At 40.7% G+C, this 24,695-nt stretch overlaps 1 protein-coding gene across 2 annotated transcripts in view; it reads right to left on the minus strand.

Moving 5' to 3' along the window:
* The window catches only part of LRRC2 (leucine rich repeat containing 2), a 102,797-nt gene that overhangs the window by 21,597 nt on the left and 56,505 nt on the right, over window positions 1-24,695 (minus strand). For both annotated transcript variants that reach the window (XM_074953129.1, XM_074953130.1), the window contains exons 4-5: window positions 23,369-23,525; window positions 12,497-12,633 (exon numbers count right to left, since the gene is read on the minus strand). In XM_074953129.1, coding sequence (XP_074809230.1) covers window positions 12,497-12,633; window positions 23,369-23,525 — 294 coding nt within the window. The remainder of the gene's footprint in view (window positions 1-12,496; window positions 12,634-23,368; window positions 23,526-24,695) is intronic.

Genomic DNA, 24,695 nt, shown 5'->3' on the forward strand with positions numbered 1-24,695 from the left:
CTGACAGTTAGGAAGTTTTTCCTGATGTCCAAGCTAAACCTCCCTTGCTGCAATTTAAGTCCATGGCTTCTTGTCCTATCCTCAGCGATTAAGAAGAATAATTTTTCTCCCTCCTTCTTGTAACAACCTTTTATGTACTTGAAAACTATTATCATGTCCCCTCTCAGTCTTCTCTTTTCCAGATTAAACAAACCCAATTTTTTTCAATCTTCCCTCACACGACATGTTTTCTAGACCTTTAAATCATTTTTGTTGCTCTTCTCTGGACTTTATCCAATTTGTCCACATCTTTCCTGAAATGTGGTGCCCAGAACTGGACACAATACTCCAATTGAGGCCTAATCAGCATGGAGTAGAGCGGAAGAATAACTTCTCGTGTCTTGCTTACAACACTCTTGCTAATACATCCCAGATTGATGTTCCGTTTTTTTGCAACAGTGTTACATGGTTGACTCATATTTAGTTTGTGGTCCACTATGACCCCAGATCCGCAGTACTCCTTCCTAGGCAGTCATTTCCCATTTTGTATGTGTGGAACTGAGTGTTCCTTGCTAAGTGGAGTACTTTGTATTTGTCCTTATTGAATTTCATCCTATTTACGTCAGACCATTTCTTCAGTCTGTTCAGATCATTTTGAATTATAATCCTATCCTCCAAAGCACTTGCAACCCCTCCCAGCTTGGTATCGTCCGCAAACTTTATAAGTGTATTACTGAGTCGAAGAGATTAGCAGGGTTCTGAAGAGGATTTGACATTTATACAGATAATGAAAACATCCACAGGTACATTAGATAGGATAGAAAAATAAGGGATATAAACCTTCATGCTTCAGGACATACGTCAACTACTACCTGCCTGGGGCTAGGAAAAAATTTCTCCAAGGGGCTGGTTATTCCATTATGATCCATGATAGGGACACAACCTTTTGAGGAATCTGTTAGAAGCCACAGTCAGATAGGATATTGAACTAGATGGACGACTGATCTGATCTAGATAATAATCCTATATATATAAATTCTGAATGTGTTACTAATTCAGCAATTCATTTGAACTAAAATGTTTGAAGGCTCTTCTGGGGTGAAGATATAGATATGATTAGCATTCGGTGTAGAATCTGCCAAGAAATAAGACCTTGAACCAGCAAAGCCTTTAAGCATTTGCTTAACTGCAATAGGACTGCTCCCATTAAAATTAAGCATGTGCTTAAGTGATGTATTGGACTGAGGTCTAAGAAAACAAAAATCACATTTCAAAGCACTGACTCCTCTCTGACTTCCCATGAATACATTCCTTTCTGCAGCAAACCTGGAGAGCAGTCAGGAGAGACCAGATCATGGCTTCCTTCACAGAAGATGCACAAGCTCCTTTATGCAATTTTAAAATGCTGTGCCACAGCCAATGGAAACTCAGGAAATTAAAAATGTACATAATTGATTGCTATTTATCTTCTTATAAGATAACATCACTGCAGATTCAACAAATCTGTAAGTTGTCTAGAACAAAGCAGTAGTTCTAGACAACTTACAGATCCCCCATGCTTCTTACAGTCAACAGCATCCAAATTAATGTTGATGCCCTCTACTCTTAAATGTAGAGCCAGATTTTCAAAAGTGTTCAGCTTCTACAATCAAGCTCAAATTTTCGAAACGCGCAACTGTCATTTGGGAGCCTAAAAGAAATAGCCAGATTTTCAGAAGAGTCTGCCGTACCCAGTAGTTCCCATTGTTTTCATCCTCAGAAATTGGCATCTCAATGGCATTCCAATACTTTTGAAAATCTTTTCACTTAATTTAGGTGTCTGACTGGCAGCCATTGGATGCTGAGCTCTTTTGAAAATCTGATCCTTAATAAAATATATATTTTTTTCTATTACAGTAGCACATAAAGGCCCTCAACTGAGATCCAGGTCCCATTGTGCTAGGTGCTATACAAATAGAGTAAGAGTCTCTTCATAAAACCGAGGTTTCCTGATTCTCAATCCTATGACACATCTGTTCAGACCACTCTGCTTCCCAATTTATTTTTAACAGTCCTGTTCAACTTTCAAGATTTGTTTTGGTAATGTAGTATGATCATTGGGAAACATTAAGATTATTTGTTTTCTAAAAACCTCGTTTTTTTAAATTGTACTATAGCTCCTGGACTCCATCTGTTCTTAACTGCAACAGTAGGTCCTTCAATCAAGTGCCTGTAAATTTTTTCATTGCCTCTAGCCATCTTTTCAGAGACCATTTTGTATTATGTAATATTCTGAGGCCTTGGTGCCAGCTTCTGAGGATGAAAATCTTTCAGCTATATTAAAAGTAATTTCAGGGAGTAAGACTTTCTTTATCCTTTTTCCTGCCCCCAAGAGAGATCTCCAGAAATAAACAACAACTGCAACAAAAGCACAACTGGTGGAACAGGGGCTAAGACACACACCTGACCCTCCAAATATCTAACTGCTAATTCATTCTAGTAAAAGCATTGCAACATAGGATTAGCAATATCAGATCAGTCCAACAGACTATCTCTAGCAGTGGCCAATATCTGACATATCAGAGAAAGGGAAAAAAAACAATAAAACAAAAATATCCAACATCAATTTTGCAAAACTTTACATGGTGACAAAAATCTTTCTTTATCCTTGAAGTTATCTGCTTATACCCTGAAGAATGAGATTTAATTAACCTTATCATAGTCTGCATAACTATAAATGATATTGTTCATAAAATTTTCCAGGGCTTTCTAGTATTCAGCCACAATAACTGGCTCAATGGCACGCTGCAGCAATGAATTTCATAGGTTGCCTATCGGCTGTATGAAGAAGCATTTCTTTACATTTGTCCTAAATTTACCAGCCATCAATTTCATAATATAAGATTCATTGTCCTTTCCATGTCACTTCTGATATATTACAGGGCCCAGCTCTGTGAGGTCCTGGTTGTCTTCTGCTAGGTTCTGAGAGGAAAGGAAAAGATATAATGATTGAGGGGAACATAAAGAGGGACAGGGAGAATGAAGCTGGCCACAGAGAGACAATGAGGGAGTGAGGCAGAAGGAGGTTGGAGCAAACAACCCATACATAGATGGAAAAGAAAAGTTCACAACATGCACCTAATCAGACATAGAAGCCTTCACTTTTAGCAAACAATGCCTCCTTGGATTCATTTGGGGGCCCAGAATCACCCACAGTTGTAAAACTCTTGCATAGTGTGTGGACACTTGATAATTGTCCTGTTCTATTCATTCCCTTTGACACATCTGGCATTACTGGGCTAGATGGACCATTGGTCTGACCCAGTATGAACATTCTTATGTTCTTATGATGAACCTCTTCAACAACAGGAACAGTAACCACTCTGTGTCTTCAGTCTACTTCCGCCAAGCCACTAGCATCACTTCTATTATATGTAGGCTCTGCGTCAGCCAACTTGTTCACCTTTAAGTCCCAATCTTTGCCTGACACTGAAAAAGTACAGATACAACATCATCCAGGTAAAATGGAAAAATAATATGGAGCTGTGCGTCACGAACTGGGGCATGGGCAGTCACGCCTGGAGGTCAGATCAGTGGCAGTCAGAGGCTGGGAGCCTTTCATTACCATTACCTTTCATTGGCAGAGGGCACATCAAACCATAACTTACATCAAGCTTGACATACTTATTGCCTTAACACACTGTTGAAATAATCTGTATCTAAAAGGTGTCATGTAAGATGTTATATTTAGTGAGGTGTCATATGATTTAGTTGGGGTTGCTCCTGCTTGAACAGGGGGTTAGACTGGATGACCTCCTGAAGCCTCTTCCAACCCTCATCTTCTATGATTCTATGATATGCAAACTGATAACACATTGGTCATGAATATTATTGTGTGATGTAGGTACTGGCGGTGTATAAAGAACTTTAGATCTGTGTTGAAAATATGTTCTTAAAAGGTGTTTAGCAAGCAGTGTATAAGACCAACCAATCCAAGACAAAGATCATTGTTTCCTCTGTTTTCCAGTGTCTCCAATGTAAACAGACAGGTAATATCTCAGGAGGGCAATGAAAAGTACATCTATGTGTAAGTTAAACTAAGCCATCAAGCTTAAGAGGGGGAAGACCGCTTAATGATCATGACAGCGGATGGAGCCTGCACTCCCAGGAAGCTTTCTGGCTCTTGAAACAGAGACAATAGACTTTAGGAATTATAAGCAAAGTCCAAAAAAAAAAAAGCCTTTTTATCATCCATCACCTGGGTGACAAAGGGGAAGCAGCGCCCCTTGAGCTCATGAAAAGTAGATCTTCTTGGCCTGAAAACCAAGAGCAGCTGGAACTCACTATAGGTGAGAAACCCGCTTAGACAAAGATTGTAACTAGCTGAAGTTGTTTTAGTCACTAAAAAGTGTGTTTTGTTTTGTTTCACTGTAGCCATATCTGGTTATTGTCATTCAAATTTCGGTTCTTTGTTAATAAACATTCTTGTTTTATTACAAAACCATCTCAGTGCTGTGTATTAAACTGAAGGATGAAATCCTCAGCTAAACTAACAGGCTGGTGTCAGCTCTGTCTCTTTGGAGGCAGCGAATGTAATAATTTCTGAGTATCCAGTGAGAGGGACTGGACACTGCAAGGGAGATGGTTTTGGACAGACTTGGGACTGGAAAGGCTGTTGCTGTCACTCTGCAAGGAGTAACGAGGCTGATGGAAGCCAGGGTGAAGACATTGTATTGTAAGCAGGCTGCTAGTGTCAGTGCTCAGAGCCAAAGCCACACAGCACAGAAGCACCTAGGGTTCCAGGGCAGGCAATGACAGAACACCTTAATGGTCTAGGTGAAACCCCAAAGCATCACAGAGGCCACAAACAGAGCCAAAGTTCAAAGCCACTGCCAGCGATAAGGAGTCAGAGCTGGAGCAAGGCAGCAGGGCTGGAGCTGGTCAAAAATAAGGCAGGAGCGGGACCGGGAACAAGGCAGGCACAGAAGCGATTATAGCTGCAGGCGTAAGCATTACGTTTCCAGCAGCCTGCCACCACTACTTCTAAGCTTAAATGCATACCTGATGGCTCCTTCCATCCAACAGGGCAGGCCAGCAAATCAGGCAATTCTGCCACAGCCCAACTAGCCTCATTAACTGGGCATACCCAGCAAGCCCCAGGCTCAGGTGACAGAATTTAAGCCCATAGTGCACCATCTGCAGCCACTAACACTTTGCACCTGACTGATAGCACTGCATCCCATCTTCCTGTCCACCCTCACAAGAGACTGTTGAGGATATACAAAAATTCATGGTTAACAGTATTAAATGTTGCTGACAGCTATAAAAATGTAACTTGCAATCATGTAACTAGCCTGTAATTAGCTGATAACTGAGATGAATGTACTCAGTAATTAATTTAATAGATTCCTATTTCATATTTGGTTATGCCCAGAGACTCCAGTCATGATCAGGAACCAGTTATGCTATCCTTCCCACTTTCATTCTATGGGCCATTGTGGAGAAGTGACTTGCTTTTTCCAGGACCCTCTTCACCCCCTTGAGGTGCTGTACATCCCCAGGGAAAGAAAGAGACAGAGAAAGCAGTCCCTGTGTTCTCTTTATGCAGGCCATGCAAACGAGGGAAAGTTCTGCATTCCCTCTCCCACCACTGTACACCTATTTATGGATCCGGCAGAATCTGGCTCTGATTTTCTAGCTTGCGTGAATAGGTAACATTTGAGGGTAGGATTTTCACAAACACTCAGAGCTGGTCTAACTTTTCCTCCTGCTGAATTGTTCATTTTTTACTTATGATCCAATACTTCACTCCTTACTCAGGCAAAACTCCTGTAACAAGGTTTAATTTTTTACTTTAAAAGACAGCAAGGTTGGGCCAATGCAGAACACTTTTGAAAACCCTGCCCCTCATTTACAGAGAACAAAACCTTTTTAAAATTAAATCCAAATTTTTCTAATGAATTATTGACATTCTAATGTTCACATAATTCTCTTTTGCTCAGTTTTTGGTAGCATTTGGTCACCACTAGTAATTCTTTGTTTATACAAAGTTTTCTGGTACCATTTAAACTCTGCTTGTAGAAGCAGATGCTACTTTTATTTAAAATTCAAGTGAAAGGTAAAGGTCACTGGTATCACAATACAAAGGTATACAGGGATCAGTTCTCTAACAAGGCAGAGCTATTATTGGCAAACGATTTGCTCTGGTAGAGAATGCCATGTCTTTGAAGTGATGTTACATTAATTATAAGATTTTTGAATCACATGGTCAAGAACTACATCAATTGAACAGACATTCCTTTGTCTAACTACATAATCCTGTTTCCTAACACATTTTCATGTCCTTCTTTAGTCTCTTGTCTTTTAAAAACATTTATAAGAACTCATGCAGTGCTAATGCCTTTGTGTATCTCCTCCCATACCTAACACTTTTGCACCCATCCCCTTTCAATTTTCACACACTCCTGCTAATGTCTGGTATTATATCTTATGCCACTTTCACAAAGCAGCTGTTCTTTGCCTTGGATTGACAGCATTTTGGCAAATGCTATGATAGTGTGAAACTTGGCGTGAGCGTTAGGTGGATTTGCCATACAAAAAAAGCTTTTAATCTTCGCAGGCGAGCATGTGCATTGATTGAACAACCAAAGCAAAATAAAATTCTCTCGAACAGAAAGTCAGCAAGGCTAAGCAACTGTACCTTTCTTAAACTGCAAAACATACACAGTGAAATGCTTGTCCCATTGCAACAGATTTCAGTAGAAGCTGGATTTCACCCACAGTAGGCCTTTTGCCACTGACTTGCTACCTCCTCACTGAAGGAATAGTCAATGCACACAGTTTTGTGGTTCTGAACCTGTACATGGACAAACCAAACTCAAATGATTTGGGCACTAATAAAGTTCATTTTTTAATTATGATCCAATACTTCACTCCTTACTCAGGCAAAACTCCTGTAACAAGGTAAAGGTCTTGCATCCTGTAAACGGTGAACAGGCTAGTAACATGGCTGCTCAAGGAGAAATATAACAGGAAGGTGAAGTTCAGAGGAAAGGTGAGCCTTTTTCCTTTCTGACTGATTAAAGTAAGGAGGCCTCTGGGAACTATTGACCAGTGTTTCCAGTTTATTTGAACCCATCTGTGCAGCAATAATGCAAAACAAGATTACCACCTGTTACACTGAGATTATGGCATGTCAAAAAGAAAACATGATCTCCCAGCCCTCTGAACTTTGGAGGCCGGATATTAAGTAATAAAATTAAAATACATATGCATGCACATGAAAACACAGATGCGCACACACACACGCTCACTCTGCAGAAGTGTTACACCTTATGTTAAAAATAAACAAACCACACTATGATTCCTTATGCTGCTTAGAGCTAAATTTACTAATTTTGATTAATTTATTCAAGGTGCTCAAGATATTATATATACACACACATACTTTTCACTCCCTCTCAAGATATTTTAGGATGCTCTTCTCTGACAAAATATTCATATGCTGGAGCAGGAGCAGATTCTCTACCCCATTTCACTCTCTCTGCATTGTTCAGGCTGCACAAAAGGACATCTAAGTGACTGCTGGGATCCCCCATAACAGCAGCATACATTATTCACTGCATAAGAAGTTCAGAAAACCATGCTGCACCCTCGGTTACCATTTTTAAATTTGATTTTCTTGAACCGAAAATCCAAAGTAGCTGCTTAAAACTCTGCTTAAATATTTCCTATCAGAGATGGACTGAGTGAATTAAAATCAATAAAATAAGTAATAGGAATGCCTCTAAAGGCAAGGGAGTTTGAACTGACTAGAGATCGGGCCCTTCCACATAGTGCAGGTATCACTATGAAATACCAGCACAAAAAGAGTACTTAGGAAGAGCTGTTCCAGCATTGGAAATGGTGACTGTGTGATGCAGTAACATAATAGTTGAAAGCATTGCCTTCTGAAAGCAGTACACTTAGGATTGAAGTCAGATCAGTTTTTCTACATACACAAATATATGAATGCACACTATGGCATGTATTTAATTTACACTTATCTATAATTCTTAGGAAAACAAATTAATTGCACAATGTGTAACAACATATCAACAGCATCTAGACTCAATAGTTAGTTAGACTAATACTTCACATTTCTTGGTCTTAATTCTTCTCTCTCACACATTTTACTCCATAGTCTTCAGTAGAGTTACTCCTGATTGACAGTGGTGTCAGTGAGAGAAGAATTATGTCTATATAATGCATTCCTTCTTAGAGTGTCAGAGTACATTGTGATCATTAATTAATTTATCTTTATAATCCCCCTGCTATGTAGGTGAGTATTATAATTCCCATTTCACATATGAGGAAACTGAGGCACAAACAACTTTAGTGACTTGTTCAAGGAAATACAAGGAATCTGTGATGGAATCTCAATCTCCAGACTTTTGGTTCTGTGTCTTAACCACAATGTATCATTGTTATCCCAGTAAAGAACACTATTATGAAATAATGCAGATAGCCAACTACGTAGGGAGTGCCTGTGACATGCAATCAAACATGCCATAGCTTTTGGAAGAAGATTTTCTTTGCTTGTTTTAAAGGCACATGGGATAAATTATCCCTCCACCCTGCATTGTTTTCTGCCCAACTGTGTGTGTGTATAGCGCTGAGTTAAAATGACTTGAAATATAGGGTCTGAAGTGCTGGGATTCCAAGTCATTGTCGCTTCAATCCCAGAGCTTCGGATATTAGGATTCAAGCTGTTTCCACTCAGTTGTATATGCACACAAAAAGTATGTCTAGACTAGAATAAAAACATTTTTAAAAAATTAGCATTGTAGTGTTAGCTTGGTTTCACCTGAACCAGATCAGACATATTAAAATATAACTTGTGCTGTCTACATGAGACCTTTAAAATATGTTCATTCAAATGTGTTAGCAAAATGTTGGGGGGGGGTGTTTATAAAGTAAATAAATAAATCTATCTTTCTAGTCCAGATATATCCAAATGTGAAGAAAGCATGATTTTAGGGGAAAGAAGCAATTGTCACAGCTCCATAGAAGACAATGAATCTATGATACTTTGTGAGGACTTTGGGCCCATTGTGGAGGATAGAGAAGGAGAGACACACAGACAACAGAGACAAAGGCCACGATCCTACCAACTGTAACTCACACAAAGCAGTCCTTATTGACGCTGGTGCCAGGTCTATGCTACAAACTTCTGTCAGCAGAGCTACGTCAGTCAGGGGTGTGAAGAGGTGTAATCCCTGATTGACACAGGGTGCCAAGTTACAGAAGCCCCTAATGTAGATACAGCTATAGCAGGAAAACTGTCCAGTACCAAGCTAGCTAGTTTCATTCATAGTGGCATCAGCACGCACACTAAAAGCGATTGGCCAGGATAGTATGCTGGTATTCCTTTACGAATAAAGCGCTACAAGCACAAGTTACCTGTGGGAAAAAAAGTATAAGCTCATGTCATTAAGGTCTATATCCTAATGCATCTGGAAAAGGGGGCAGAATTAAGTGTGCGTTAATTCTGGTATTTCCTAACTTTTGAGTTCTTGAGTTTGCAACCATAATGCTCTTTTAACATAGACTTTTGGGGGGATTTTTTTGGTATGGAATAATGATATAGAAGTCCAGAATGATATCAATATTCACACTGCAGTTTAATTGACTTCAGTGAACCTCAGCTTTAAGCAGAGCTGTTCTGTGAAAAAAAGACTTAACTATATATGGTTTCTATGGTATATTATCCCATACACCGAACTAAATGTAATGTAAAAGACCTAAGTCATCATGTACTGTATTGTTAATGGTCCTTATCTTTAAAGGTGCTGTACATCTGTTAACAGCTGGATCTTACACTGAAATAATGTGAGTTGCAGGTGCTCAGCACCTCTCAGTATTTGACACCATAAAAACTACAGAAAATTCCTGACATATAGCAGTTATGTGTTGACTTCATATATAGCTGACTTGCAAATTCTGGGGCCTATGCACATCCTTTGTCATTGTGGATGAAATGTTAAAAACAGGAGCAACTGGTGCACCTGCAAAAAGGCATGAACACATATTGCAGTCCCAGAACACAGCGGGTGTGCCCACAGATTGGACAGCTGGTTGTCAAATGGGTATTTGGTGGTGCAAGTGCATGATTTGTACATGGAATTCGCAGGTGTATCAGACTGAATGTGCACAATGCTTTTGCCACCTTTATGCAGAAAGTGGTAGCAGGTATTATGTGACACACACAACTGAATTTTTCCCCTCTAATTCAGTTAGTTTGTAATATTTTCTTTCTGTGTCTGTTTAAAAATCCAGAATTTTCTCCTTATAAAATTCCTCAATAAATTGCTTTAAAAGCTCAAAAACTTCTATATATTCTACAGCTGTCATAAAAAAATGGATAGAAAGAGAGTAGGGAGACTGATTACTGAAGATGTAATTCAGTCTCAGAGTTCTGATGATCTCATAAACTTTTTATGGTACCGTCAGAAACTCTTGACTGAATTACAGGCATGTTATCAATCTCCCTGAATCCATCATCATATATATTATCTGCTTCTCCCTGGCCATTATTCTATGTACAATACCAAGGTAAAATTAGACTTTGATCATTTCTGATGCGTTGAAGTTTGCCATTATTTCTCTCAAGCAAGTTTTACGGAAGAGAATGTTACCTGCTTTCTTCAAGTTGCACATTTCTGTAACCTTCCAAGGAAGATTTTTTAAGGATTTTGAAAGTTAAATAAAAGTTAAACTTTCCAAATGACAATCTATTAATAAAAAATATCTTTGGGGGTAATTTTTCTGTACACACACATACACACACACTATACACAGTACCCTATAGCCTTACTGGAGGTTGTGATGTTTCTCTTGTGAATCATTCATTTCATCTGATCGGTAATTTTCAGAAGTAAATATGTTAATTTCTTTCAGGTATTATAAGCATTTCAAAATATCTCTTTCTCTTTCTCAGGTTCCAAACACAATTCAAGTTATTTCAATAGTTTTCATTCATGAAGAAGCAATTATTGCCAGTTATCATTATTGTGACCAGACAGCATGTGTGAAAAACTGAGACAGGAGTGGAGGGTAATAGGCACCTATATAAGACAAAGCCCCAGATATCGGGGCTGTCCCTATAAAAATTGGGGCATCTGGTCACCCTAGTTACCATCTCTTGCCCATCTAACAGTCAGATGTGGGACACACATTACATTATCAAAGATAATGTTACTACTTTAAAAAACTGTGATTTAAAATTTAAAATTTTCCAGGCAAATAGCCTATTTATCTGTCTATCTGAATCAGACAGAGAGAACATTTAAATCCACGTATCCTATCCCCAAGTAAATGCATTAACCACTCTCTCTGTCTCTCTGGTCCAATGAAAATTTATATATTTACATAAAGTGGAACAGTTTCAGTAGGAGACACTGAAAGCAACCACCTCAAAATAGTCTACAGCCTGGTGGTTAGAGCACTCAGCTGGGTTGCGGGGGAGATCTGAGTTCAAGTGTGAGCTCTAGAATGGGGATTCAAATTTAGATGCCCTATATCCCAGGCAGGTACCCTAACCACTAGGATAAAGATTATAGAGACAGGCACACATGGGAATTGCTGGCTGGTCTGATACTATTACTTATGTCCATACACAATGTTTGCTTGTGACATGAGGTTGTGGGAAACAGGCTTGTGATTTGCTTCAGTTTCTCCACACTACACTACTGAACACCTACTTTCCACCGAAACATCTGACCTACAACAGAACCAAGAAGTTTTTAAAAATTCCAGGGTTAGAGAAGTGATGGTGACATTGGCAAAATGCAGGAAATTTCTAGATTAAAAATGAAATTAGCAACTTTGTTTAAGTTCACCATAGATATTTTGAACCAAATTGCTGCCTTAAATAGCAAACACCTGTCGAGTGTGTATAGCAGTGGTTGACAACCACGCATCCAACATAAGGGATGTACTGCTGTTGCAGAGCTGGGTGTCTCTCCATGGACTATCACAATGCAGTAAGTAGAGCATACTGATCCTCAGGAGTAATGTAAGTTCCTACATTTCTGCCAACCAGTTTTTGCTGCTCATGGCAGCATACAGCATTATTGGCTTGGGACAGCACCATGTTCCTTTAACAAACCATCACCCCATAGACATGGGGTTGCAACTTGGGACATTACATGGATAAAGCTGTCAACACACACTTGTGTTTCATGGCAGGAAGCCTTCAGTCACCTTCCCTTAGCCACCAACAATATGCAAAATCCCTTTTGGCCCCTTTCCCTCCCTTATGCATTAGAGCAAATGTGAGCAGGATTTAGTCATTTGTCAAGTGACACTCAGACGGTTGGCCCTGCTCTGTTCTGTCTGTTCTAAGATATTTTCAATGACATTGCTACTAAAACTGTATTGTTGAAGTATGTGATGGTGTGTGAAATCAGTTTGTAAGAATCGCTGTTTATGCTGCATGTGATGAAATACCTTACAGCCCAAATAAATCAGATACAAGAAATGCAGTTGGAGATCTTACTTCAAATGGGAGCTCTGTAAGTTCTAGATTTCCAGACAAATCCAGTTTTTCCAGATTCTCACAGTTTCCCAATTCTGGAGGGATGCTCTTCAAATTATTAAAACTCACATTGAGTTCTTTCAGTTGTTTTAAACAACCTGTTAAAATAAAGAGCTAAAATCAGTAGGGTAGAAGCACAAAAGAATCAAAGGTCTATTCAGGTTAGCAAAGGAACAGCCATCCTATGTGCCAGTTAGTTACAAAAAAAAGTATTCAGACATAAATATTTTTCAAAACATCACTGAAGTCACTATGGGCCAGACCGTCAAGGTGTGGAATGCCCTCAACTCCAAATGAGTTCCATGGGAGTTGAAAGGACCCAGCATCTCAATAAAGGTCTAATCATGTTTCTAGTGGCATTAATGGCAAAACTCTCATTGACTTCAATAGGAACTGGATCATGTGCAGAATTAAGCCCTCCGTTACTGCCGGAGGTGAAAGTAAGCTGGTACGCCCTGGTACGGCATACTGGCTAGAGCTAGTGCACTGTACTGGGGCAGCCGGGCTTCCCCAGGGGGCAATTTAAAGGGCCTGGGGCTCCCAGCAGTGGCTGGAGCCCCAGGTCCTTTAAATTGCCTCCAGAGCCCCGCTGCTGGAGCCCTGGGGTAGCAGCTGCAGGGCTCCAGCAGCTATTTAAAGGGCCCGGGGCTTCCCTGCTTCTACCGCCCTGACCCTTTAAAGAGCCGCCGGAGCCCCGCTGCCACTACCCCAGGGCTCCAGGGGCTATTTAAAGGACCGGGGTGGTAGAAGAAGGGGAGCCGCAGGCCCTTTAAAGAGCCCCCGGAGCCCTGGGGTAGCGGGGGCTCCAGGGGCTATTTAAAGGGCTGGGGCTCCAGCTGCCTCTGTCGCCCTGGTCCTTTAAATAGCTGCTGGAGCCCTGCCACTTCCCCAGGGCTCTGGCGGCTAATTAAAGGACCAGGGCAGTAGAAGCAGGGGAGCCCCGGGTCCTTTAAATAGCCCCCAGAGCCCTGGGCTGCTGCTGCTACCCTGGTAGGGGACGGGGGGAGGACGAAAAGGAGAAGGACGGGGGTGGGCTGGGGCTGGCTCTAACTCCCTCAGCCCCGCCCCTTCCACCCTAGGCCCCGCTCCTTCCGGGGGCCCCAGCGTACCGGTAAGTCACTCGACTTACTTTCACCCCTGGTTACTGCTAAAAAGGAATAAAGAGTTTGCCTTTTGGCTGGAGAGTGCTGTGACAATTGGCATGACCTTTATCATCATTGATTTCTTCTGCCACCAAACTTACTGGAGGACATCAAGAATTGCATCTGGAAAATATCAAGCATTATACACTCTTTTGTGTAATCTTGATGACTTTGATGCTCATATCTGATATGAAAGACAAGGAGAATGTACAGTTATTACATTATTTGCTTTATTGAAAGCTATGGTCTTTGTCAGCTGGATCTTAGGCACTGATGATATCTTAGGGCAGCGTTTCTCAAAGTGGGGTCAAACTGGGGTCCCCGAGGGTACTCCAGAGGGTCCACGGGCCCCAGTGAGAAACTCCTCCCCCTCCCTCCCTCAACTCCTTTCCCTCCTAGCACACCAGGAAACAGGCTACCTACCTGCCCTGGTTCTGCACCACTCCCGGAAGCAGACAGTACATCCCTGCAGCCCTTGGGGGAGGGGGCAATGAGTCTCCACGCACTGCTGGGTGCAGGCTCTGGGAGGGAGTTTGGGTGCGGGGGGGGGGGGTGCGGGGTATGGGCTCTGGGCTGGGGCAGGGGGGTTGGGTGCAGGAGGGGGTGAGGGGTGCAGGCTCTGGCTGGGTGGTGCTTACCTCGGGTGGCTCCCAAAAGTGACTGGCACATCCCTCTGGCAGCGGCTCCTAGACAGTGGGGCCAGGGGGTTCCTGCGGGGACGGTGCTGGGGGTGGGGGCAGCACGTGGAGCCTCTTCCCCCCATCCCCCGCCCCCCACCAGGGGCCACAGAGCTGTGCCACCAGGTGGCTGCTTCAGAGAGTGGTGTGGGGCCACAGCATGCAGGCAGCCTGCCTGAGCCCTGCTGCACCGCCAGCCAGGAGCCGCCTGCGGTAAGCGCTTCCCAGCCAGATCCTGCACCTCACACCCCCTCCTGCACCCCAACCCCCTGCCCCAGATCAGAATCCCCTCCTGCACCAAACTCCCTCTCAAAGCCTGTACCCCTCACCCTCTCCTGCACCCCAACACTCTACCCCAGCCTGGAGCCCCGTCCTGTACCCAAACTCCCTCCCAGAAATAAACTAATATAACAGCTGTTCTAAGGTAAGAAGTAGGCTATTTTGAATTAACTTAACTACATTCTACATGTTTTAAGGCTGAATGTAACCACAGAATGACTTTAAGTTAATTAAAAGACAAGTTTAGTATAGCATTAGTAGCCTCGATGCCACAATTGTGATCATTTTGTTTTAAATTAGGAAAAAGACTTGTATACAGGGGCCCCACAAAATCTAATAGCCCCAGGCCACAGGAGAGTTAATCTGGCCCTGGTGCTAAGGAGCAGTGAGGGTGAAGGTGGAGGGTCCTTATATGGGGGAACCTCTGCAAGGGGAGCCTCTACAGATTGCAGGGGAAGATAATATGCCTGCCTCCATGTCAGCCTGCCCTGGCCTACATTCTCCCCGGCTACTGAGCCCCATATCCACAGTGAACCCTCCACGGGACAGGGCCTAGGGTCGTTCTATGGAAGTAGAAGCCCCCACCGTTATTCTGTGGTATCTGAGGCAGATTCACTGAGCTAAGAGGCATGGCCTGGACTTTAGTTTTTGTTTATGTTCTTTTACTCAGGCAAAACTCCCATTGCCTCGGTGAAGCTTTGCCTCACGAAGAACTGAGTAAGTATTTAAGCTCTATGCACATAAGAAATTATTGTTTTCCTTTTTTCCTCTTAAGTGTTTCAGTTAAACTGGCAAGAGAAGAATTAGCCTTTAGACTACAATAGACATAGATCTGGCAGTGTAGTATTATCACACAAGATTCATTTGGCTGGTGCAAGAGGATAATAGCAGTAGTTAGGCTGTTAAATTGTTAATGTGTGAACCGCTTATTCTATTTAGAAGTGCATCAAAATATAATGTTAGCCTATCCAGTGTAACATGATTTAGAGAAATGAAGGTATTATTTGTACTATTTAGCCTATCTTGCATCAATTTATCACCTCATTATAAAAAAATAAATCATTGAGCTGTAGATGTGTGGAGGAAGAACACATCGAGTCTGATGGGAAAGATTTCTTTCAGCATGGATCCAATTACTTCCTGGCTTTAAAACAGGAGTAACTCCCATTGAAGTGAATAGGAGTTGGAATCATTTAGACCAGAGGAGAATTTGGTCCCTGACAGGAAATTTTTGCAAAAATTTCTCGCCATCCCTACTACCATTTCTGCTCCACTGGCGGATGGAGTGTTAATGTACACCAGGCTTCTGAGGACCATTGGTGTTTTAAGCCCTTTGTTGTCTAACCCTGCTCAGGGTAGATCTGCAGGATGCAGCATTACCACTGGTGAAGCTGAACTGGTGATAGCAGTGAGAAATCTTAACAAAATTGTCCTACTGGAACAGCCTGATTGAGCGGGATGAGGGGGACAAGCACTGCTGTATTTGTAAAAAGAAAAGGAGGACTTGTGGCACCTTAGAGACTAACCAATTTATTTGAGCATGAGCTTTCATGAGCTACAGCTCACTTCATTGGATGCACACGAAAGCTCATGCTCAAATAAATTGGTTAGTCTCTAAGGTGCCACAAGTACTCCTTTTCTTTTTGCGAATACAGACTAACACGGCTGTTACTCTGAAACCTGCTGTATTTGTGTCTCCTTCCCTCTAAAACCAGACCTTATGTACCAGGCCCAGCCACCCCTGAGACTGATCAGCCAGAAATGCAGCCCCTTTATGTAGTCCTATAGAGATACTCCCCCTTTTTGGCTGCATGGAACTGATCAGGATTTGGCCCCACATGTGTCAATACCACATTCAGATGGTGTTCAAGCATAAATTCACAACTTAAAAAAAACCACAATAATAAACTTGCGGCTGGTACAGCTTTTTGGTTGACTTCTCTTTATGAGGCTAGTGCACTGAGTTTTCCATTCCATAAAAAATATAAATTAGAGCATTAAACAGCTAACATCTTCTTGTATTTTCCAAGCAGAGGCAGTTAAAGCAGTAATGAAACCCATAGTTTCCCTGGCAATTTCATGTCTAAGAATATTTTATTTTTAATTAGAACCTGCTATGCCATCACAGCTGTTGCATAAGATACCATATATTCTCACTGCGATTTTTTAAACTCATTATTTAAAAAATTAAACCCAGTAATTAAACCCTATAACTTTTAATTTTTAATATGCAAAGCAGCACCATAGTGATTGCCATGCCACTTGAAGATGTAGACAAGCCTGCATTAGAGCTTCTAAGGGTGTGGCTAAGAGAGTAAAAGTAGACAAAATTATAAAGTAGTTTTTATCACCTAAGGACATTATTCTTCACCAATGTTCTTCCACCCGTATAAGCCGACAGAAAACTGCAAAGCGGGTGTCTGCATTGGTCTGAAATAGTCAAGCCAAATTAGCTGGACACAAGAGCTTCTTTTGGTCCATTAAATGGTAAATTGTCTCTTTTCCTCATCCTCTCTGGTACACCAGTGATTCCAGCCTTGTTTCATTTCAAGGAGTATAAACTCTATAGCTTACTGATGACAATTTAAATGTCAACATTGTTCATTATTTCACTGCTAATCAAAGTATCCCAGAAAAAGAGAGGAATTATGATTTCTTGAACAATCTACTTTGGCATCAGACTGTGGCATAACAAATAGGCAATGCTTGGGGTTGTGGGTGGTGCTTCAGAAAGTACTATCATTTTTTAAAATTATCATTATTATTTAACAAAGTGACCTTTGTTAGTGAAATTTTGCTCTTTGTCCAGTTTCTGTGTATCCACATGTAAAATTTTGGATTTAAAAAATCAGAAGGCCAGTATCAATCCCGTTTGCAATTGTGCTAATTTTCATGGACATATTGAGATATTATCTTTGGGTTGCGGGAGGGGGTCTAGGGTCAGAGGGTTCCTGATATGGTAGTGAGTCAAAGAGAACCTAGAAGTCCCTCTCTAGCAGAATGTGTGGAAGGGGAAGATAAGGAAGTCCATTTGGGTTGGGAGGATGGAGACAGACTCCACCTGGAGAAAAAGAACTAAGAGTAAGAAACCATTTGTGAGGACTGAGGAGGAAGTTCAAGGAATCAGAGCGGTGCAAGGAGTGGTGGGAAGAAATCTCTGGGGTGAGGACAGGGCAAATGTGGGGGTTTGATTTTATTTGTTTTGGGAGGAGGGAATTTGATGGATCAAGGCTCCATATAAACTTTATCTGACTATGATTTTTTTTTTCTGAACAGATAAAATGGAATACCAATTCTAATCTCTCTGTGGATCACCAAAACAGTTGTATTCTTCTGGGACAATGGAGATCACAAAGTCCAATACAAAGTGTGTGGAAACCAGGGAGAAAGCATTCTTAGTGGAAGGGATCTAGCTGTCAGATTAACATCTGGAGAAGGTCAGAGGAATCCGGAGTCTAATCACCTTTAAGAAATGCAGCAAATTCTTTCTATTTGATAAAGCTTTTCTACACTCACCCCACCCAGATCTTCCTATTATTTAAAAGGAGAGTAAAGCCAGGTACGTCCACCAGGGGATATTTCTTTTACCAGTTTATTTTATCTGTAAGGTTCTGAGATACTACAGTGATAGGAGGTAGCATAAAACCAAAAGATAAATCAATAGATACAATTTTTTTAGCAAAGAGAGTTTACATAAAGAGGAGTGTGCATGTCAGAATTCACAGTGGGAGCTCTGATTTATACAGTGCCACTATCTGAAGCCCTTGGAAGTAATTAAGCACATTTTTATTTATTTATTTTAATTGACCTTGGCAAAGTCCCTTGTTGTCCAGAAAGCAGAGGGGGTTTATTTGTTTGGTTTTTTACATTTTAGTGTATTATTCACCTTCTTGATATCTTAAGCAAATTAAAAGATAGATTAGACAGACAGATAAGATAGAATATAACACATGTGTGGAGAAGACAGCCATGGGAAAAATCATCTTATGATAACCTCACTTCCCCACTGCCCATAAATCCGTGTCTCCCAGTATTTATTATAATATTCCAAACCTGTGAGCAGCTGCAAACAACTGCCACTTTTTAAAAAGTCAACCTGCCAGAGAAATGTTTCCACCTTCCCCCAAATGGAGTTTTTCTTCAAATATTGTCCCTCCTCTGGACAATATTCAGTACTGAACATGTGAAAAAGTTAAGATCTGCTATCCTGTACCTCCTCTGGACTATATAACATTGGAAAAGGGGGGTTGAGTTCCCAGATTAATTCTGGAAGCTCACTGAGATAGCACACTGAGAATTTTAGGTATTTCAAAATCAATTTTAAAATGTAATTTGTTATTTTTTTCCCACTCAGAGTTTTGTGCAACTGGATTCATGGTACATGTCTATAAAAGTCTAGTTTAGACGGAGTCACGTGGTCTCATCATTGAAGCTAACAGATGTCTTTCCATTGGCTTCAGTGGACTTTGGATCACGTTCATAGTGAATTCCAATGGGGAGTTCCATATGCAAAGTTTACTTAAAAGCCAAAGCATTTACAATCAAAAGGGAACATTGTAAACAATTCTCTAAAGCCATCCCTGTAGCAGCATGTTTCATTCTGTACTGTGAATTATCATGAACCTACGAACAGAGTATAGAGTATTCACCATGGTTTATAAGTTTCCCAGGGTTGCAACAGGAGCATAAAACAGCAAACTTGAAGTTGCAGCATCAAGGAGGCTTAAGTCCAACCTAATGAAGATACCTTGATACTTGCTAGCAGTTATTTTGCTATCATTTAATTTACTTCTAAAAATACCCCTGATTTAACAAGTTTTTATGTTCTTATAATGCTAGAGTTAATATTGCCAAACTGGATATTATCTATGCAAATACAGTACCCATGATTACTCAACCTGAAATGGAAAAAAAAAAAACACGCTGATTTCTACAAGATTGGGTATGTTTAAGGGAGATGATAATTTGTGAATTACAAGTCTATAATTCACATATCATCAACAGCATGATCAATTTAACTGCCACTTTAATGGAAGTTTTCACTTCCTTTTTAAACTTACTACCAAGTGATGGAATGTTTGTCAAAGGAACAGAATAAACAACAGGGAATAATGTCACTGAGAGCTATTTTTAACAGCTCAATGGTGCAAGAAGTAGTTGTTTCCCTAAGAACAACTCCTACCAGGGGTTATCCATCAGCAGGGATTGAAGCCAGGACTTTCAATACCAAAGCTCAATTCAAATACAACTCTCCACCACATGAGCTGAAGGAACAGCTCTGCTAGGTGGTAGCAAACTAGCCATTAGAGCGGGGTAAACACATTCAGGCCCTGCTTCAGCAAAGAGATTAAGAGTGTACGTACATCCCATTAAGTCAATGGGTATTAAGATCACGCTTATGTGGTTTCAAAACTGATGTCTCAGCCAGCATGTTATATAGTCAAAGAAATTTTAAAAGCCAAGCTGCCTTTTTAGACTAAAGTACATTTTCTAGATTAGACTTGAACTAATTGATTACATGTTTCATCCCGCCCCTCCCCAAAAAAACAAACAAACAAAAAAAGCCTATATTAGAGAGAATATCAAGATTTCACAGTTAAAATCAGGCAATGCCAAAGTTAAGGTTGAACACACAATCTTAACTCCGTTCCCATAAAGACACTCTAATTATATGACCACACAGTACTTTTAAAATAATGCAACACAATATCCTACAATTCTTTTATTTAAAAAGCAAAATACAGCTTTGTGTATAGAATTTCTTGGGGATTTTCTTGAAACAAAAAAATCTATAATGTGAAAATTTGGCTAGATATTCCCCCAAATCTCCATCCCATCTAGTTTACGAGGTCTGTAGGAGTGACCCTCTGCCAGCCTGGCTCACCTTAGGAAGTCAGCTGTCAAGGGCATTTTTCTGTTTATACCTGCCAACATGCACAGAGGTTTGCATGGAAAGACTTGTGCTTAAAGTTTTCCACTTGCATAAAACCTGAGTAATCAGGTTCTAACAGGTAGATTGCAAAGTTATTAGGGAGATGAAATCCTCCCCCTTAGCTGGTATTCTAGTTTATATCTTGAAATAGCAGCAGCAGCCTCTTCTCATGAGGCACCTGATACAAAGGGACCCAGATACTCCCATTTACTTTAATGGGCTTTAGATCAGGCCCTTATGTCACAGACAATTACACCACAAGATCTGGATTGCTGGGACCCACAGCCCATCCATTATCACGGCCTTCAAGACCAACCTATGCACAGTTGACCTGTAGACTTTTCCACTGCAGGTAAGGGTTGTGCAGACACCCCTTTTGTCTGCTGTGCAGACAGTCCCCCTCAGCACAGGGCTTATGTGGTGTGGAGGACCTCACACTGGCATAGTAGGGCCCTAAACCTTCAAAACTCAACATTATGCAGCGAGACCACACAAAGCTAAGCACCGCTGAAAAAACACAAAACAGAACTTAATTGGTAATTATACACCCCACCCAGTCCCTACACACAGGGCTGAATTTCACGCATAGAGCAGAGAAACTGCAGCTGCTATTCATAGATTTCAAGGCCAGAAGGAATCATTGTGATCATCTAGTCTGACTTCCTGTGTAACACATGTCATAGAACTTCTCCAAAATAATTCTTTCAGTGGGAATTGCATGAAAATCACTGAAGGCAAAATTTAGTCCAATGAATGGATTTTTTAAAAAAAGATAATTGGTTGGTAGCAAACAAATCTGAAACTTTTAATCCTCATTTACCAAAGTAGGTCTTGAATGGCTTCAAAATCATCTTTCTGTAGAGAACAGGTCATGCCAGTAATACCTGCTTTTATGTCTTTATTCCTTGAAACAAATATTATTACTTTTCTTAATCAGCTTTGATGTGCAGGACTGACTTCTTTGTTAATATCCAGTATCACCACAGACTGAAGAAACTCTAATGGCCTTTACCTGCTTCAAATGGTTAAGCAGTGGTAATTTTTTAATATGGCATACAATAGTCTAGGCAGTCCTGTCTTTAGTTAATTTAAGACAACTATGGTTCACCATTTTTTTCATGTTACCTCACATAGAATCTAATTTTGGAATCATTTTTCCCCCTATTTCCTACTGCTGCCTTGTGGAATATTTCCGCCAATTAAGCCCACTGGCCTATGTCAGTTTTAAGGTTAAAGTACAGATAAAACAGCCAGACTGTGAGTTTTTATTTTATGTTCGTAATCTCCTCCTTATGTCTTGTTTATGATTTGTTATACTATTTAGCCACCGGAATGCCCCTATAAAATATTTTTTTATGTCAGTGGGCAATTATCTATATAAAATACAATGTAAATAAATAAATAAATCAAAAGTATCAGTGTTAATCTACCAGCTGGGAAAGCCGAATTTGGCAGTGAACTCCAAGTACCAAGTCTCTAACTAAAAGAAATAGAAATAAAAGCTAAGGCCAGGTCTCCACTAAAAAGTTATGTTGACACAGCTTCATTGCTCAGAGGGGTGAAAAATCCACACCCCTGAGCAAAATGGCTAAGCCGACCTAACTCCCAGCGTAGTCAGCGCTAGGTCAATAGAAGAATTCTTGGGAGACAGAGTAACTGCCGTGACGGCGCTACAGCTCTGCTGCAGTGTTTCCAGCAAAGATTGCATGAGATTCTGGGACAGATAATTGAAAAGAGGGAGGTTTCATTTTTTAAATCTTGTTTCTCCTTTACTTGAATGAATATACTGGCATTGTATATAGCTATATATATACTGACACCCCAGTTGGGTCATCTGCAGGGCATGGACCTGGGACCTCTCGATCTCAAAGCATGAGTCTCTACGGCCAGAAGAGTAGGTAGCAATAGCAGACTTAAATCTCTCTGCCTGGCCTAAGCCCTAGAGTAGGGCTACAGCCTTACTGTGTAAGTGTGGTTTGTAGCTGCACAGAGGGTTTCTTCTGCTTTGATAGTACCAGTTCCAGCAATGTTCCTCATTTTAAGTATAACAAAGCTCTCTCACACTGGTAGAATCTTTCAAAAACAAAATACAATTTTGAGAGACCACTGTAAACCACTAAAAGGCCAAATAGTATGAGCATTTGTTTAAACTTAAAAGTAATAAAAGCCAGACTATATGAGTTAAGAATTAAATTCTGTCTTGAGCAAAACCCCTGGTTGCCTGGATTGGAAATAGCCCTTTTTTTAAGACCCCTTCACTATTGAGGTGAAATGGATGGATTAAAAAAAGGTGTTTTATCCAAAATTATATGTTGTGCGTTTCCCCATTGCTAGTATCTGAATTTTTATTTTATTTATTTTGTGTGTGTGTGTGTGTGTGTGTGTGTGTTCACGCGTGCACTTTAACTTGTGTGTTTCAGGCTGGTGTTCCGTGATGTTGCTCTCATTGTTGATAACCTAACAATGGGCCATAAAATGCTGTCCATTCTTAAGTAGAACTTAAAAACAAACAATGCACCATAGAAACCAAAGTCACTGCCTAACAACTTAACAATAGGTGAGTGTCATTCTCTCTTATATTTTGGCCAGGTTTGACTGCAAAATATCATACATGATTCAGTACATATAAAGTATCAGAAAAACAATAAACATCCAGACATAACTATTTGCTGAAAACAGTAGAGAGAACAGATTTTGGGACTGGGTTGGTCTATATTTACAAGAAGGAGCTTCATGCCAATTGACCACCATGCATTTGCACATTTAACCACAAAATTAAATACCAAAATCCAAATCAACATACCAATTTCAACTGGAAGATGTGTGATCTGGTTATCTGATAACTCCAATACTTTCAGCTCTTGAAACAGGGCAATGTAGGCTGGAATGGTTTGTATCTGTGTTTTGTAGATATGCCATTCTTTCAGATGTGTCTGTTCTTCCAATGAATCTGGAAATTCCTGTAATTAAATGAGATTACATAGATCAAAAGCATTTGGCTAGTGTTTTATTTTTCCATATTTCTGAATTAAAGCCAGGCTAACATCTATCCTCTTAATTTCCCTTGGTTCTCTTGGGGTAGGATGGTACTTTGTTAACATCCCTTCCAGGAGTTTGCCTTCTAGGAGGAGCATTGCCACTGCTCATTGCTACCTAAATTGGTATACAACAGACAGTCTGAACTGTGGGTCCTGTCCTCCCAGTGATCATTTTCAACCATCCTATCCAGGTACTTTTGTAAAGTGTATTTGGTCAATAGGGCTGCAATGCATAGTGCACATCATTTCCAATTTATTGCAACAGGATAGTAGATATTGTCTTTGCAAAGAAGTTAAAAACAAAGGTGTTGAACGGACTTCAAAGGAGTGCAGACAGATCACCATCCAAAGCCACTAGGTCAGATTTTTGCCTTTTAGTATACACACACAACTCCCAGTGACTTCAATTAGACTTCTCTATGTAGAAAACTGATGGCAAAATTAGGCTCACTTGTTGGAATTCAACAGAACCTTCTTCTGGAAGGCTTAAGTGCTACCATAACCAGCAAGGCAGGGAGTGTGACTTGACAAACCAAGGACTTCCCCACAAGTAGAGAAGGCCAGGACTCACCCAGGATACAGGAGTGACCAAAGTCACTATGAGAAGTCAGGTTTCAGAATAGCAGCCATGTGAGTCTGTATCCGCAAAAAGAAAAGGAGTACTTGTGGAACCTTAGAGACTAAGAAATTTATTTGATCATAAGCTTTTGTGAGCTACAGCTCACTTCATCGGATGCATTCAGTGGAAAATACAGTGGGCAGATTCATATACACAGAATACACGAAACAATGGGTGTTACCATACACACTGTAACCAGAGTGATCAGGTAAGGTGAGCTATTACCAATTCAGCATTCTCTCACTGGAGTCTGTTTTTGAAGGTTTTTTGTTGAAGAATTGCCACTTTTAGGTCTGTAATCGAGTGACCAAAGAGATTGAAGCGTTCTCCGACTGGTTTTTGAATGTTATAATTCTTGACATCTGATTTGTGTCCATTTATTCGTTTACATAGAGACTGTCCAGTTTGGCCAATGTACATGGCAGAGGGGCATTGCTGGCACATGATGGCATATATCACATTGGTAGATGTGC

This window comes from Natator depressus, chromosome 5 (genome assembly GCF_965152275.1).
Source record: "Natator depressus isolate rNatDep1 chromosome 5, rNatDep2.hap1, whole genome shotgun sequence".
Classification (NCBI taxonomy): domain Eukaryota; kingdom Metazoa; phylum Chordata; order Testudines; family Cheloniidae; genus Natator; species Natator depressus.